The 16861-nt window shown below is 32.6% G+C and overlaps 1 protein-coding gene and 1 pseudogene across 1 annotated transcript; one reads left to right on the forward strand and one right to left on the reverse strand.

Annotated features, from left to right (window-relative positions):
* The first annotated feature begins 546 nt into the window (after positions 1-546).
* On the forward strand, positions 547-2632 carry LOC114387251 (squamosa promoter-binding protein 1-like). The gene is made up of 2 exons (XM_028347401.1): positions 547-946; positions 2316-2632. The coding sequence occupies exons 1-2, from the start codon at positions 639-641 to the stop codon at positions 2422-2424; spliced, it is 417 nt and encodes a 138-aa protein (XP_028203202.1). The 5' UTR covers positions 547-638; the 3' UTR covers positions 2425-2632.
* Positions 2633-7228: 4596 nt separating this feature from the next.
* On the reverse strand, positions 7229-16131 carry LOC114387250 (annotated as a pseudogene).
* Positions 16132-16861: the final 730 nt, after the last annotated feature.

A 16861-nucleotide genomic window follows, 5' to 3' on the forward strand; every position in this document is an offset into this window, starting at 1 on the left:
TTCATTCTATTTCATGGTAATTAATTTGAGAAAAAAATATTTTTCAGGTTAGTTTTGTAGAAATAATTAGATCTTTTTATTTTCCCCTCAAACAAAGGGTGACAATTTATTATTTCTATTTTTCTTTCTGTTTTATATATTTCCTTTCACTATTTATTTTACCTAAACAAAAAAATAGTAAAAGAGAAGAGAGAGAAGTGAAGGGAAAAAAAGAAGAGAAAGTATGCATATTTTAATTTATTTTAAAACTAATATCTTATTTCTTTTAATTTATGACATTTTTGTTTACAAAAAGAAGTAATTATTTCTTTACATTTAAACTAAATAAATATATTAAAAATATTAGATGTAATTATGAGTGGTGTGATTAAAATGGATGAGATATAAACAAATTAATATGCAAAACTGTTAAATGAAAAAGGTATGATGAGAAAATATTCAATGTTGTTTCACTATTACCCTCAAGGTGGCAACCAATAAATGAAGACCCTATGTCGTCCACACTCATTCTCTCAATCTATATACCTTTCTAGTTTTTCTATTTATATGTGGACTACTCCTTGACTTCTCTGTAACCTTTTCTAGCTAGCTAGATCATCAATCTCTCTTTCAATTTTCTCCAAAATTTCCTTGAACCTATGGACGAAAGTTGGAGTGAGGGAAAAAGGAGCATGAGTTACAAGGAGGAGGATGAGTACGAAGAAGAGGAAGAGGAGGAGGTGAGTGAGTATAGAGATGATGGTAGGAAAAAGAAGGTGGTGAGTAGTAAGAGAGGGTCCAAAGCTGGAGGCTCAGTGCCACCTTCATGTCAAGTTGATGGTTGTAGCGCTGATCTAAGTGAAGCTAAGCCCTACCATAGGCGTCACAAGGTTTGTGAGTACCATGCCAAGGCTCCTGCCGTACTCATTGGAGACCAGCACCAACGGTTTTGCCAACAATGTAGTAGGTAGGTTGACAACCTCAATCTATTTGAAGTACTACAAATTTAAAACGATTCCTTTTTTTGTGTGTGAATCCAACTATATATATATATAGTGTGTGTGTGAAGAGGTTTGTTTAGAATTTTGTTATGTATACCTTTTGCCCTTTCCAATCAACCCTAGCCAGAGACAACTCTTAATTAGGGTATACTTTGTTCAAGTGTCAACTATCAACTATATGAAATGTGTCTAAGCTTCTTTTGTGTTTAAAATTTCGTTAATTTTATTCATCACTTTTAAATGTGTCTAAGCTTGTTTGGTGTGTGAAATTTCGTGAATTTTATTCACTTTCATTTTCACTTCTACCTAGCACAGGTTAGTAAAATACTAGCGACAACGTGTCTAAAAATATTTTACTTCTTCCCAAATGGAAAAAAAATAAAAATAATCTTAAGTACATTAAGGTGCATTTTTATATTTATAAAACTCATGAGCATATTTACAAAACTATTTATGGAATGTGCTCAAATTAATTTAATCCTATTACCCCCAACATTCTATACATAGGTATGATATATTCTAGATGACTAACTATTTTGTGTTAAAACAGGGACATTGGTCTGCATTCTAAATGGCATGTTAATACACCTATATATATATATATATATATATATATCATTTTCACTTTAGTGACCACTTATAAATTTTGGAATTATGCTTTTAATCCATGAAGTTGACAAAACAAAAGGTGTTCACGTTTTAACCCACAAAATTGGAGAAACTTCTATGGAGATAGAAAATCGGGAACCGAGATGATTTCGTATATCTTATTATCTACAATTTTGATCTACGCATATAATTTTTGTTAATACACACTCATCAATAAATGACACATTCTTCCATTTAAAAAGATTAAACAATACCAATCATGAACCAACTATTTTGAAATTTCAAGCTAGCTACTTGAATTCGCAAATAGTTTTAGATCCAAACTTTTAATTATTTTAGGTAAATTTAAACATGTTCATTCTATATAGTCTTGTTTGAATAAACTACTTCACAAGTATTTATAGGAAAAACAACATAAAATAAATTGCTTTCATTATAATTTAAAATCAACTTATGTAGTTTAATCCATATATAGAAATTCTTTCATTTAACTTCTACAAAATTTAAAATAGTGAGCCAATTTTAATTTACGAAAAAAGTTTAATCATTTAAATCTTTTTCTGTAAGTACATATTTATAGAAAAATTAATCCAAATAGAACCAAATGAAATGAGTTTGCACCTTTGAACTTGTCCTTAACCAAGAAACATATAATGTTCTTTGTGGGAACAAAATTCTGTCTAAAAATTTTCTATGACTTAAATTTGGAATAATTTCATTTTCTAGGTTTCATGAGCTATCAGAATTCGATGACTCAAAAAGGAGTTGCAGAAGACGTTTGGCTGGACATAATGAGAGGCGTCGCAAAAATGCATCTGAATACCACGAACTTTGATGAATTGGACAACAATGAATGTTTATGCAAGATAATATAACAATAACAACAACAAAGTAAACCTTTCGTCTCATGTGAGCAAGGCAAGACAAGCAGCAACAAATAATTTAAATAAAGTCTCCCATAAATCCTTCATATATATATGCTAAAATTGTTGTGGTAGTTATATCCAAGAGAATATTATAAAAAAAATCTTGCTTCCCATTAATATATATATATATATATATATTTGCGTGCTTGTTCTTTTTTTTAGCATAAATTTCTCTACTATTTTCTTGTACTTTAAAGAGTAACGATCAGTTTTCCAGAATAATAAACATTGCCCAAAAGATGAATCTAAGATTTCATCCATAGAACTTGTTTAAGGGAAATTTAGATCTTCTTCACTTGAACAAACAAATATTGATGGGTGGCATTCTGATTCTAAGTTAATATTGCTACATAATTATTTTTAAAAAAATATTATTGAACCAAAATTATTTATAGTCTTCAGTTTTCTCATATAAAATATTATTTCCAGTCAAAGATTTTTTTACTATAAGACATAAATATATATAAGAGAGTTACATCAAAATATTCTAAGATTAAACTATACTGATTAATCCTCCAAATAAAATTTCTAAAATTATATATAGATTAAACAAATTAATTTACACGATCACTAACTAATAATATGAGATAATAATTACACATAAATTCTGTTATTTCATGATGATCTTTTATATATATATATATCACGCAATTATTTACGTAAAAAGTTTGGAAATTGTTTACATATAGAATTTCTATAGGGTTTGAGATTGTCTAGCAGGACATAAAAATATATTTTCTTTGGTCCTAGTTTAGCCTGTCTTATATAGAGGTCATCAAATTACGATCTTAATCCTTATCATATCTTATCTCTAAGATTAAGGAATAAGATATGGTAAAAATATTACTAATAATTAAGGTATGATTAAAATATATCTTATATTTTCAAAATATATGACAAACCAAAATAAGATATAAAAGAAAACAGAAAGCCGAAACGCCTAATCCTCCAATATATAGCACTAAGATCTCATTTGGTTTAGACCCTACTCGGTCGGGTATTGAGCAAGTATATTGGGTCGGCCCAAGGAAGATCGAAGGGTACAGAAATGAAGGATGTCCATACTATTTTATCATCTTAATTACATTTTCAACTTTCAATTTAGATATCATGTTTCGGTTGACCAATCTAAATTATTGTGTTTATTAAATCTGTTTTTATTTTTTCAAGTATGAGTATTTATCATAATTTTAAAATCAACTTCTTTACATGATATTAGAATCACATTTTTTTGAGTTTAAACAGATCTTATACTTAGATATTTAATAATATAATGATTTATTAAAAAACATTTAATCAGCCTAAAAATAGGTACAAACAATGTAAATGCTTGGAGTACCAATGATAAGTAAAGCTCAACCAAAACATTGAAGCTCCACACTGAGCTTCAATTACAAAAATAATTAGAAAATTATTAAAGTATTTAATTAATAAATTATTTGTAGTTAATAATAACTAAATTATTAATTTATAATTAATTCAATTTATGGCAACTTGTTTGTCTACAATTGTATTCACCATTTGGAGAAGGAGGAAAAAAAATTCCTTTAATTTTTTTAAACTACATATTAGCAAAAAGGTAAATAAAGTTGTAGTAGGAAGAACTATGTTAACCAAACACGTTGAACGGATGTGCACTAAAATGGACTCAATCATCACTTTCTCTTATATTTAATTATTTGTATTTTCTTTAATCAATTTGTTCTAGCATTATACATGCATGTGAATCTCTATAGACATGTAAATTACCTTAGTTTTCTGTACGAAAGATTACTTGTATATTTCATTTGACATAATATACAAATATATTGTTATTAACGTTCACTTTTTGATGTCTCTATGTTTACTTAAAAATAAAAATTTAGACAGGCACATAGTGTTTCTCTTTCTACTCATCTAAATAAAGGAACTTTGAGGGGGGGGGGGGGGTTGTAAAGAGGAAATTTGAGTTTTATATATAATAAAACATGGCAAAATCATATAAAAATGGAAACAAATATTAAAGTGAATACAAATAAGAAGAAAATTCGACATTTTTTTGTGAAAATTGATAAAATAATTAGCAAACTTATATCTCAAGTAAATTAAGAAGAATGACTTTGATTGGGTAGGGAAATAAAAATGAATGTTTGAGTGAAAGGGAAATTTTTTAGTTAAAACTAATCTTAAATGAAGGGGAGGGGGGAAGATGATGTAAATGGTATCCAAGTACACCTGATCGCACCGGAATTATACTTGAGTTTTTTTTTTTTACAAGGGAATTATACTCGAGTTACGTACTTATTTTTGTAAATTTTATATATGCAACGGAGTATATTCAATGAGTACATGTATCCAGTTCATACCCAATATGGGTATGACATGACTAATCAATGCTTGAGAAGAGATGATAAATTCTATCTTATTTCCTTCCTTTTGAAGCACTACATAGATTAATAAAAAAATATGAGTTTTTGAATTTCTAATTATCTTATCAATTATTCTGTCAAAAAAATTATCTTATCAATTATTCGTTAACACATCCAACTATTTGGAGAAGCTGATTGTAAAGTGGCAATATGAGAGAAACAAGCAAATTGGAAAACATAACTATATTATTCCTAAAAAATGTAAATTATGATCCACAACTTTTGTAACTAAGTCTAAAACCTATCACTTTCTTATCCTGAAAAGGAACTTTGTCCTGAAGCTTGCTAAGTAATACTTACAAATTCCTACAATTCCTTTCACAACTCCTTAGAATCTACATTTAAAAGTTTACATTCAGTGTATATAACTAGATTCTTAACTACTCAATCAATCATGTATATATGACAAAACTTTTAACACCACCTACTTTAAGTGTCTTGGTAGTTGGTATAACTGGAAATGGAGAAAAAGTTCAGGAAACAAATACAAACACTTGCCTAGACCTGGTGCTTATTAAGTAAATGGTTGAAAGTTAGATCCTCCTGATGCTAATTTTCTGCCCTCTCTAGTCTCTATCAGAGCACTTGAAGTTTTTAAAAAAATGAAATAAAATTTCTATCTTCACTCTGCTTTCAAATTTCCTCAACAGTCGTTGTGGAGCATAGTAACAGAGCAGAAATCAAAGAATAATTATCAAATAATTCCTTAAATCCATGAAAAAATGAGTGGATAAAAATTGAATTGTGCATGTGCTCATATTACTAATGTGAATAATTTGTCCGTGAGTGAATCGTTTATATTGAACATCAAGTAACTTGTCAGAATCGGACCTTACTGATTGTATTTGTTTATATTTTCATAAAATTGATTTAAACAAAATAAATTTGCGTTTGAAAAGTATATTATAAAATGATTTAAATAGAATTATGGCTTAGTTATATTTTTAATTTTTAATAAAATTAGTTTAATCCTATTAAAAAATTAAAACTCATTAAATAAAAATAGGATTTACAAAATTTAATAAGCCTTACATAAATTTAACACAATAATAAAACATGCTATAGAATATGTTATAAACATTTCTCATCAAAGAGTTATTAAAACTCATCCAAGTCCAGATCCACAGCTAAATCAAGTTATTAAAACTCCACTTTCAGTGTGTGCTTGAATAGCTGTATGCAAACTCACTGAGTCCCAAAATAAAAGTGTGTAAAATAAAGAAATAATACATCAAATATTTAATTTAATTAAAGTATTTTGTAAAATTAACCAATAAATTTGATAAAATTTAAGTATAAAACTTTTAACAAAACATAAAGACTATATTTTTTTCTTTAACTAAACACGCTTTTAACCAATAATTAATCAGTTCAAATATATTACATGCATGATTCTCCTTTGCAAGGTCTCAAATTTAAGTTGTGCATAAAATAAATAAAATAAAACTTCTACGAGATAGTTTGAACAAAAAATTCCTCTTATAGAAAATACATATTGTTGTCTTAACAAAAAAAAATGCTTTTAAAAAACAAAACAAAAATTGTTACAAGAAACACGTTTAGGTACATAATTGCTTTCCCAATCATGTTTTAGTGAGGAATTTTAATTTTAAAAACAAGTATTGCATAATCAGAGTGATTCTTAACAAGACTGCATACATAACCAAGATACAAATCAGAACTAAGGAGCACAGTTGAAATTTTAAATTTAGAAAACAACCGTTAGTTAAGATGAATCAACAAATATATGACGACTTAAAACTAAATGTTTTCCTTTGTAATATCAACCATTGAATCCCATATGCTCCAGAATCATACGATATAAAACTAAATGTCTTCCTGGCCTTTCTAGAATAATTAACTTATGGGAATGCCAATGCCTTATAAGACGAAAAGCATTTTTATTTCCATAACATTCAGGGATCACAATTTATAAGGGAAATGACTGATGCGACATACCATTATCATTTACATACAGAGTGCATAAGCATAACAATAACAGTAAAAGCACTTTAAAAAGTAAGATTGTGGGATATCAAATTACCCTTGGAATAACTCTTGACAAAATTGCTCTGATCAACAACCCTTCTGTATAAATCAAATTTCAATAATCCAATTGCTAAATTGAAAATTCTTATAATAAATCAGATCTACGAAAGTTTATAAAATTTTAAAACTATTCGATATTTAATTATAATCAACTTAGCAAATAATATTTTGTTTAAATATAAGTAAATGTCGACTATTAAATTACCTAATTATTTTTTTTAGTTTATCTGAAACTTGATGTGCATCATCGTTGAGATGATATCAAAATATTTAATGCTTGGGTTATTGAACAAAATAACTCCATCAAGAGTTTCTCCTATAAGACAAAAATAACTGTCTTATGTAAAATCAGTTTTAAACTTTAATAAAGTACAAGTATAATCGTTTAGAGGTTCTAGAAAATTTATTTCCTTGATTTTTCTTTGGCTAACAATCCAAGGCAGAAGATTTCAGTTCAAAGATTTTAATCATAGGAAGTGTACACATTGACAAGTTGTATGCTGGCAAAGCTTTGCCATGGTCATTCAGGTAAACTTTGTCACTTCATCAGAGATCATAACTTACTAGGAATAACTTCCTTAGAAATCACTCCACTTTTTCCAGAATTGAAAATGTCCTTTCTTTCAGCAATAAACTTTAGCAAACCGAGAACCCTTCTCTTTATTTTTATTGTCTGTAACAGACTGAGGTGGATCATGCATAGGATGAGGATTAGGATATGATGGCCGCATCAATGCCCATACAGATGAAAGGTATTCGTTCGGTTCATCTAGAATCCGTAGAAGTGATAAATCCTGCATGGCTGCAGTGGAAAAAGCCGCATCATCAGATGTCAACATACCATGGGTACAAAGTAGGAAAATAATTTGTATTTCTGCCTCCTTTTGAGAATTTGAAGACGGGTGCCAAAGCAGCAGATGGAATGCTAAAATTAAGATGAGGTATTACTGCTCCTCCACTATGCCTTGCATTGCTGTTTCAAAAACATCTAATTAAAGATGGAAGTTTAATCTACAACCATTCAGGAACAATCAAGAAAGAAAATTAAAATCACAAAAGCTTATATTACACAGATAAACAATTGGACCAGATAGAGCGGGCTGAGCTCCTATGAGTAAATTAGGATCACAAGAAAAGACAGTCTCATGCTACAGAGACAGAAAGTCTCAAAGCTAAAGAATTTCATCCAAAAAGATCATTATTGTCTTCAAAACATGAATATAGTCAAAAGGTAAGGCAAATTTCGATTTGTAGATTATAGGCTGCCTGAGAACAATATCCTGCTGGCAATCCAACCCACATGGAAATCAAATCAAATAATAGACCACCTACTCATATTCTTATTTCAAAACAGGAATAGGATAAGGTGGTAACATTATATTTAAAGTTGGTGGCATTACCTTGTAACCAGGCCAATCATGTGACCATCTGAATTGATAACAGCACCACCACTAGCACCAGGATGAATAGCAGCTGTTGTTTCGAGCATTGCTGGGAAGTGCTCATGGTTGTGCAGATGCTCAGGTTGAATGGACAGATAAGATTGAGGAGTCTTTGCCTCAACCACTTTTGCTACCACACCAGAGCAAACAGATGGGAAGAATCCTAATGAAAATAGATGACTTCCAAGGTTAAACAAAAAAATAGAAAGAAAACCCACAGCAATTGAATTGGTTCTTTATAAAATCGGATACAACTCATCAGACCGATAACCCCAACAACAAATTATCATATATAGAAACATATGTCATAGCCAAAAAAATTCAAGAACATCATGGAATGTATCCCATTTCATGCAAATGTCATTTGCATTGATGCATATGACCCTGGATGGTTTTTAAAACAAGCTTGTTCCACCTTGTTTTGAAAGGTAGGAATGATACATACAACAATAGAATAAAAAAAGCAAAAGCCTGACAAATCCTGAACACGTTCAGAAAAAGCATTTGTGCCAACCAGAGGCAGGCAGATACATCATAAGCACCCGTTCATTTTTTGCACAACTCTTGTGAGAACGTGTTAGGTTACCGATTACACAAGTGTATGAAGGAAGGACACATGCCAAGTATAAGAGGAAGTCAGAGCAGCAGCCAGAACCTGGATTAGGTAGCTGACTAAGATCAGTTACAGTTAGTAGTTAGCTTTGTAACTGCTAGTAGTTAGCCTTGTAACTGTTCAAGTTAGTTAAAGGCAGTTAGTTAGTTAGCCTTGTAACCATTCAAGTCTGTTAAAGACAGTTAGTTAGTTAGCAGTCAGCTATAAATAGAGTTGGACTGCCTAGAATTAGGGAGAGGAATAATCACGGTGGTTGGTTAGGTAGGCTACGCTCCAATCCCTAGTGGTGCATTTGTACTACAAGAGTAATAAAATAAGAGATTGGCCTGGTACCATCACTGGTATCAAAGCAAAATTTTGATTCTGAGACGTGAAGCTATTCATGGTTTCAACGCGAGGAAACATGGATGCGCGTGTGGAATTTCTGGAACGAGGGTTCGAAGGCATGATCAACACACTTGAGGACGTCGCAAGTTTGAAGCGATTGTTTGAAGAGGAACGCATCGAGCGAGCGGAGCTGAAGGCGCAAATGGCGGAGCTAATGGCAGAGGTGAGGATCTTGTCGAGCACCGATCGGGGAAGAGACAATCGTGACCATGTAGAACAGCAAAATCGCGATCGAGAGGTAAAGTGGCGGAAACTTGAGATTCCAATTTTTGACGGAGGAGATGCGTTTGGTTGGACAAATAAGGTGGAACGCTATTTCGAGATTAAAGGTGTAGAGGAAGAAGATCGAATCCAAGCAGCCATGGTCGCAATGGAAGGAAAGGCACTAACCTGGTACCAGTGGTGGGAATTTTGCGCGAAAAACCCTAATTGGACAGATTTCAAGAATGCTGTGATTGGTTTCAACCTTCAATGAACCAAAGCCCTTACGAGTTACTACTCAGTCTGAAACACGAAGGAATAGTAGAAGAATATCGTGAGGAGTTCGAATTGTATGCAGGTCCATTGAGAGGAACAAAACCTGAGTATTTGAAAGGCATTTCTGAATGGACTAAAAGAAGTGGTGAGGGCAGAGTTAAAGTTGCATCCAGTAAACACCCTCCCTGAATTGATGGACTATGCGCAATGGATAGATGAGAAAAATTCACTAATGGAAAAAGGTAATGTTGGAGGTAATAGAGGTGGTCCAACTAGAAGTTATAGTTTCTTAAGAACTGTAACGTGGGATCCAGGAAACAAAGGCACCACGGCAAAAACAAGAGAGACGAGTTCGAGCTCGGAATCAAATAGTGTGAAGTCCACTGGGGCATACAAAGGTAGGCCTTTTAGGAGGATGTCAGATGCGGAGTTCCAAGAAAGGGCAGAAAAAGGACTTTGTTCCCGCTGTGATGGGAAATTTGGCCCTGGTCATATGTGCCCCAATAAACAATTTCAAGTCCTTATTTGGGAGAAGGACAAGATGAAGAAGACGAAAAAGCAGGAATCGGTTGATGTTATGAAGCAGCAATTTCCTGCATTTCACCTTGAGGACAAGGTGGCTCTCTTGGGGGGGAGTATTGTTAGGTTACCGATTACGCAAGTGTATGAAGGAAGGACACATGACAAGTATAAGAGGAAGTCAGAGCAGCAGCCAGAACCTGGATTAGGTAGCTGACTAAGATCAGTTACAGTTAGTAGTTAGCTTTGTAACTGTTAGTTAGTTAGCCTTGTAACCGTTCAAGTCAGTTAATGGCAGTTAGTTAGTTAGCAGTCAGCTATAAATAGAGTTGGACTGCCTAGAATTAGGGAGAGGAATAATCACGGTGGTTGGTTAGAGAGGCTAGGCTCCAATCCCTAGTGGTGCATTTGTACTACAAGAGTAATGAAACAAGAGATTGGCCTGGTACCATCAGAATGCAACTTTGTTGTAGTTCCCAGTAAATATAGTTGGAACTGCTGAAGCAGGAACTCCAAACACAATCAAATAAAAATGAGGAAGAGTAAAAAGTTTATTGGAACTTCAGCATGGAGATATGTGATTATGAGCAACATTAACATCTATTTTATAGCAGGACATCTAACCAAGAAAGAAACTTATCAACTGGATCAGCAAGGACATACCACGCTTTGGGCCAAATAATCCATGGCCAATGACAAATGCCTGTGATCCTGTGGATGGCCTAGAAAAATTCATTGTGATAGGCAAAAGATTATCTGGAACAGATTCAAGCTGCAGTAAGGCAACATCCCATGGTCCTTTACAAACATAAACTACTTTTGCATAACACCAAACCCAAGGTTTGATATGGTCAAGACGTACACGAATGTTTCTATGGTTGTCATAAGTTGGACTCGACTTATATCCCCCCTGCTCATTAGCAGCGAAAGGATAAAGAATTGGCATCTTCAATGGTGAAGTTTGACTAACTTGATTGCTCGCAACTCTGTTAACAAGATATGCAGTTCCCTCCAACATGGAAGAAATTCTTTCTGAATTAGTTCCATATCCTCCACCATTTACATGTTCTTTCCCAAATCTCCACGGTTCCAACAGATGAGCATTTGTAAGTATGAGACCTTGACTGTTAAGCAAAACACCAGATGCCCATACTCCATCACCAATAGTAACAAGACAGACAGAAGTCATTGCCTTCTCAATTGGTAATGGTGACGAGCTACCAAAATATAAATGCTTGTGTATATTCCTAGAGCATACATTTAATTTGACAGTGTCAGAAAAAGGTACCCTTCCTGCAGCATAAAAGTTTCCCCTGATTACATAACCCTTTCTGTGTGTTCTGAGGCCTCTTTCGCAGCAAGCTACTAGAAGCAGTCACAATGGCATCCCAAGGAATCACCAGCTGTTACCAAATACTAGAGTTTTGCATGATGTGTTAAATTGGAGGAGGATTAGATAATGTTGACCAAGGAGAATGCGATCATGGTACCTGGATTTCCTCTCCATACGTCTTCTGTCTCAATGGTCTAATCAGGACACCAATAAGACATGCATGCTCACTGAAAACTGGACTGCCTTCCATTCCTGGTAGATAGAGTGTCAAAATAGAGCCAGAACCACTTCCATAAATGACCAATGGATTATGCAACAGAGAAATGGCTCACACCAGGAAGACAGCGTATGTCAGCCATCAGCAACGATCCATCAGATGAATGAGGAGGATAGCAGTTTGCAATGCATCCTACAGAGATGCTGATTCAAGCAAGCAACCATATCAAAGAACTGAAAGACACAAAATTTGTCAAACATTGCAATCCAATTCACTGCACTGACTGCCGTAATAGAGACAAAATAACTGCTTGTGCAACTCAACACAAAGGTGATCCCAACATCTCATGGAAATAGTTTGACATAAAGTGGCAAAGAACAAGTAGAAGAGTTTGACCATTTTTGAAGTAACTGCCAGATTTTGTTTTCTATTTTTTTTTTCTTTTATCCAAACAAAATAATAATAATACCTGTTAAAAAAGTGCATAGGTGACAGGACTCCAAAAGGAGATCCAACTGCCAGAAGAAAATCACCCTTTTTATTCATGGCAGATACTTTACTATCCAGCAAGTCCTAATAAAACCACCAACCAGTTATTTTCACTAGTCTCAGTGGGCCAACAAAGAATACCAATAGAAAAATCATTTTGTGGGTAATTATGTTGCAATAATGGTTTTTACAAGGAATCCAAGTTGAGAAAATAAGATAAATAAAAACAAGATACCCTGAAAGATAAAGAAACACTGAAAATTGCCATTCGAGTAAGTGATTTGTACATAAGACTTGCACTGCCAGATACTCCCACGCCCAATCTTTCCTGAAATTTCATTAAGATTTATCATTCTTCATCTGAAAATGTTAAGTTTCCTTTTACACATCATGATCATGGAGATGTTATTCCAAAGGCAATTTACACCATCAAGAAGAATGATACTTTAATAAGCAGAAGATCACAAGAGTATAGAAAACCACTTTTAAGATGAGGTGACAAATGAAAACCATGATATTTTGCAGTTGCACCAATAAATTTTATCACAAAAATATACAAATATAATAACAATTAAGGTTGTCGAGAAACAACTTTCCCAAAACCTTGAATCATTAGGTAAAGACCCATGAATAGCTTTATAAATAGCATGCCCCCAGACCCCTCACAGAAACTCCGTTTGCACTTGAAGCATGAACAACACATAGGCCCACTTTAACTTGTGCTTTCAACTCAACTTTTAGTTAGAAGAATGAAGCTAAGGATCACTCTCTACTAGACTACTAGGTCTTAGAAGGTATGATACTATGTTGAGAAAAACAGATAGAGAGAAAAGAGGAGCTTATGCTGAAAATGTGCATTTCAAGTTTCAACTAGATGTATAACCGAACACAATATTAATTAATAAATGTAACAGTACAATTTTCCTACTATTTACATAATACATTGAACCAAGACATTTACATAATAATACACATTTTTGACATAGGTAAATCCTAATTATCAGTGGATCTAATACAGAGATTATGAGTAATCTAAGTTAGCATTCAACCAAAAACATAATATGAATATCAAAAGTTCAAAACATATTTATCAAGGTGTAACTTTCTAAACTTAAATGAAGTCTTTTTACATTATGTGATATGTTGGGTAATCAACGCTCACACAAATAAAATTATTCAAACCCACAAAGGATCGTGAGAACACAACAAAGATTACACCGTAAGAAAAATAATAACAAACACAAGAATTTAACGTGGTTCGGCACCTTTTGCCTACATCCACAGAACCGTCTCAAAAATATTTCACTATCACAATAATGATTACAAGATTGTAACCCTCCCTAAATAGTGTATCACTCTACAAACCCGAGTATCACGCTCAGTGGTTACAAGAAATGATAACACTCTCACACAAAAACACTTTTCTCTCAACAAAGTGACTTTGTTTCACAATCTCTCTTTTCACACACTCTCTCTTCATGTGTTGTGCTTCTCCATTAATTCTCTTCTCTATTTATAGTAAAGATTGTCACCAACTATAATAAATAAGCTCTCTTGGAAGTTGAAACAAAAACAACTTCAAATGCATCCATTCAACTAAAGTTCATCTAGTAAAATGCAATTTTCCACTTTATATTTAAGTCACCTAAACCTTAGTCATAAAAATTCAATTCTCAATATGCATGCATCTTATCTTTTGGCTTAGAACTCTACATGATATCAGCTACATGAATGTTAAATCATAAATTATGTATATAAATAAATCATTGACCTCTAAATTCTTCTTAGTGTTTTTCCTTATAGTTTTTCTCTGTCCCTCTTTCTCTAGCAATTGGGATTCAATTCAATTGATTTACTCTCTTTACTAAGGCTTTTACAGGTCTTCTCCACACATCCAAACCACAACAAGTTTCAGCCATCATACTTCCTATTTCATTACTCAACATGGACATCTCTTCACGTACAAGTACAAATTTATAGACTAAACTTATTAATAGCAACAGGAGAAAGCACATTCATGAAGAAAAACTAACCCAAGGATGAGTTTGAAAAAAATCTTTGGAAGGTTGAGAATCATTATTGTAAGATGCCAAAGACCAACCAACCTCCCATTCATGCTCTGGCAAACCCAAAGATGCTTCAATAAGTGACTGGAGACAATTGGATGAAGCAGGAATATCAACCTGCATGATGCAGAAATATTATTAGCATTGAACTAACACATAATGGTTGAAAAAACTGTATAAAAAAGGGAAAAACAATCCTAGCATGTTAAGAAACAAATGTTACAAATTATAAATGAACCATCATACAGAAGTCACACCACATGAACCCTGATATTATTTTGTTGTCCAAAAACAGATGATGCATGAACCAAAAGTTCACCATCACCTTCTAAAGAAAATGAACAGCTGTGTCAGAAACCTATGAAATCAAGAGAAAAATCCATATACAATCCAGACATAATGTCAGGAATTAAGATGGCATCAGACTAACCTAGTCATGTACATTTACGAGTCTCGACATCTAAACACATGTCATTCACAAGGATGAGTATATTACTCTATAAATTATAAAGTGTCAGGTGCACCACATCATTAACTGTTTAGATGACAGCATAATAAGGAACTAAAAGGTTCAAAATGCCTACTAATGACAAAAGCTCTGCCGCAAGCCAACAAGGAGTTCCCTGATTGGATTTTTCATTGGCTTCCTCTGTCATAACATCAATCCGAACACCAGAAATCAAGTCTGGCCTACCCTGAAAAGCACAAGTAACACAATTTAAAATGCACACGCACAAAACAAGTTTACTAAATATAAAAACAAAGAAAGCCATCCATTGAACTTTACCAATTACTAAGGGCATGTTTAGATAATTTTTTACATAAACACCTCTAGGAGAAGAAAATAAGAAACAGAAACGAAATAAGTTTCTCTATAAGCTAAAATTAGCTTATGCATAAGTTAAAAATCATCTTTTAGCGAAGCTAATGTGAGAAAGCTTTTATAAATAAGCTTATGCATAAGCTAATTTTAGCTTATAGGAAAGCTCATTTCATTTCTTTTTTCTTAATATCCTCTCCTAGAAGTTCTTATAGAGAAGTTTATCCAGAATATGTCCTAAATCTAGCAGCACCAACCTGAGGAATATTGTCTCTCTGTTGAGGTGACAGAAAAGGCTCAACAACTGAAGCAACCGTCACAACCAACACCCTATCCTCACAGTTATCACCATAGAGACACCCAGCTACTTGAGCATCACAAAGGGTATCAGGTACGAGCATCCCAGAAGCTGAAAGAGTTGTTCCACCAGAACTACACATACCCAGAAGGAGAAAACCAAAACTCATCGCCATAAGTGCATAAAAAACAAAACTTTGAGAAACAAAAACAAAAATAAGATTACGGGTGGTTAGAAACCAGTATTGATGAAAAGCGTGTTTTCTCATCTTTAACCCTTTTGGGTCCCGAAAAGTTAATTGCAAGCTGAGTGAGCGGTGATAATAGAGTAGGCGGCGTTGTAGAAGAGAGAAAGAGAAACTCACAGGGCCACGAACTCTGACCATAGCTGCGAAATTTCGAGCAAAATTAACGGTTTCCGATGGAATCATAGTTACTGGGTTGGGACCTAAGAGGAATTTGGGACAGTGAGTATGATGAATTGATGATGATGACCTTCATTTTGAAGTTCCGGCTACAAGTAATATATACGTGGTTTAATTTAATTATAATAGTTAATTTATTGTTATGGATTTTTAAGTGATTTTTTAATTATTATAACTAAATATTTTTCTTTCCTTACTTTTAATTTTTTATAAGTTAAATTTTTTTAAATATTATTTTTCTTAAGTTTCATCAATTAAAATTAAAATACTACTATTAAATTAACCTAAAATAAAAAAAAATCTGAAATTTTCCCTTTTCTAAACATTAATCGTGTTCTATCAACATGCTTCAAATTTATTATTTATTATTTTAAAAATTATTACATATCTTGATTTTTTCACAAATTTTAAACTATTTGATTAAAAATAATATTTTGAGCATTTTAAATTTTAAAAATATAAAAAATATATTTAATTTTAAAATAAAAACTTATTTTACTAAAAATAATCTTTTTTTATTTAAGGGAAGCCATAATGGATGTTCCTAGAGAACAACAACTTCGTTTCTTTTGCATTGGATAAAAAGTTTGTTTCGTTGTATAAATCTGTGTGATAGTTAATTAAGGAGCTAATTATATTTTCTATTATTTGTCAACAGTTATCCACCTAGCATTTTTACTCTCTGTCATGTGTTGTATCAAAGTATTTTGAGTCAATAATATCTAATTTTCTTTCGTTTTTCTTTGATTCTTTGAAATCTTTTCACGATAATAAGTTTTGATGCCATCCTTGAAAGATTACCAT

Source organism: Glycine soja, chromosome 15 (genome assembly GCF_004193775.1).
Source record: "Glycine soja cultivar W05 chromosome 15, ASM419377v2, whole genome shotgun sequence".
NCBI lineage: Eukaryota > Viridiplantae > Streptophyta > Magnoliopsida > Fabales > Fabaceae > Glycine > Glycine soja.

Bases quoted from the DNA above. Each gene is read 5' to 3' on its own strand.
- LOC114387251 (XM_028347401.1), top strand. From the start codon at position 639: ATGGACGAAAGTTGGAGTGAGGGAAAAAGGAGCATGAGTTACAAGGAG. The intron at 947-2,315 runs GTAGGTTGACAA...TTCATTTTCTAG, and splicing joins TTTTGCCAACAATGTAGTAG to GTTTCATGAGCTATCAGAAT.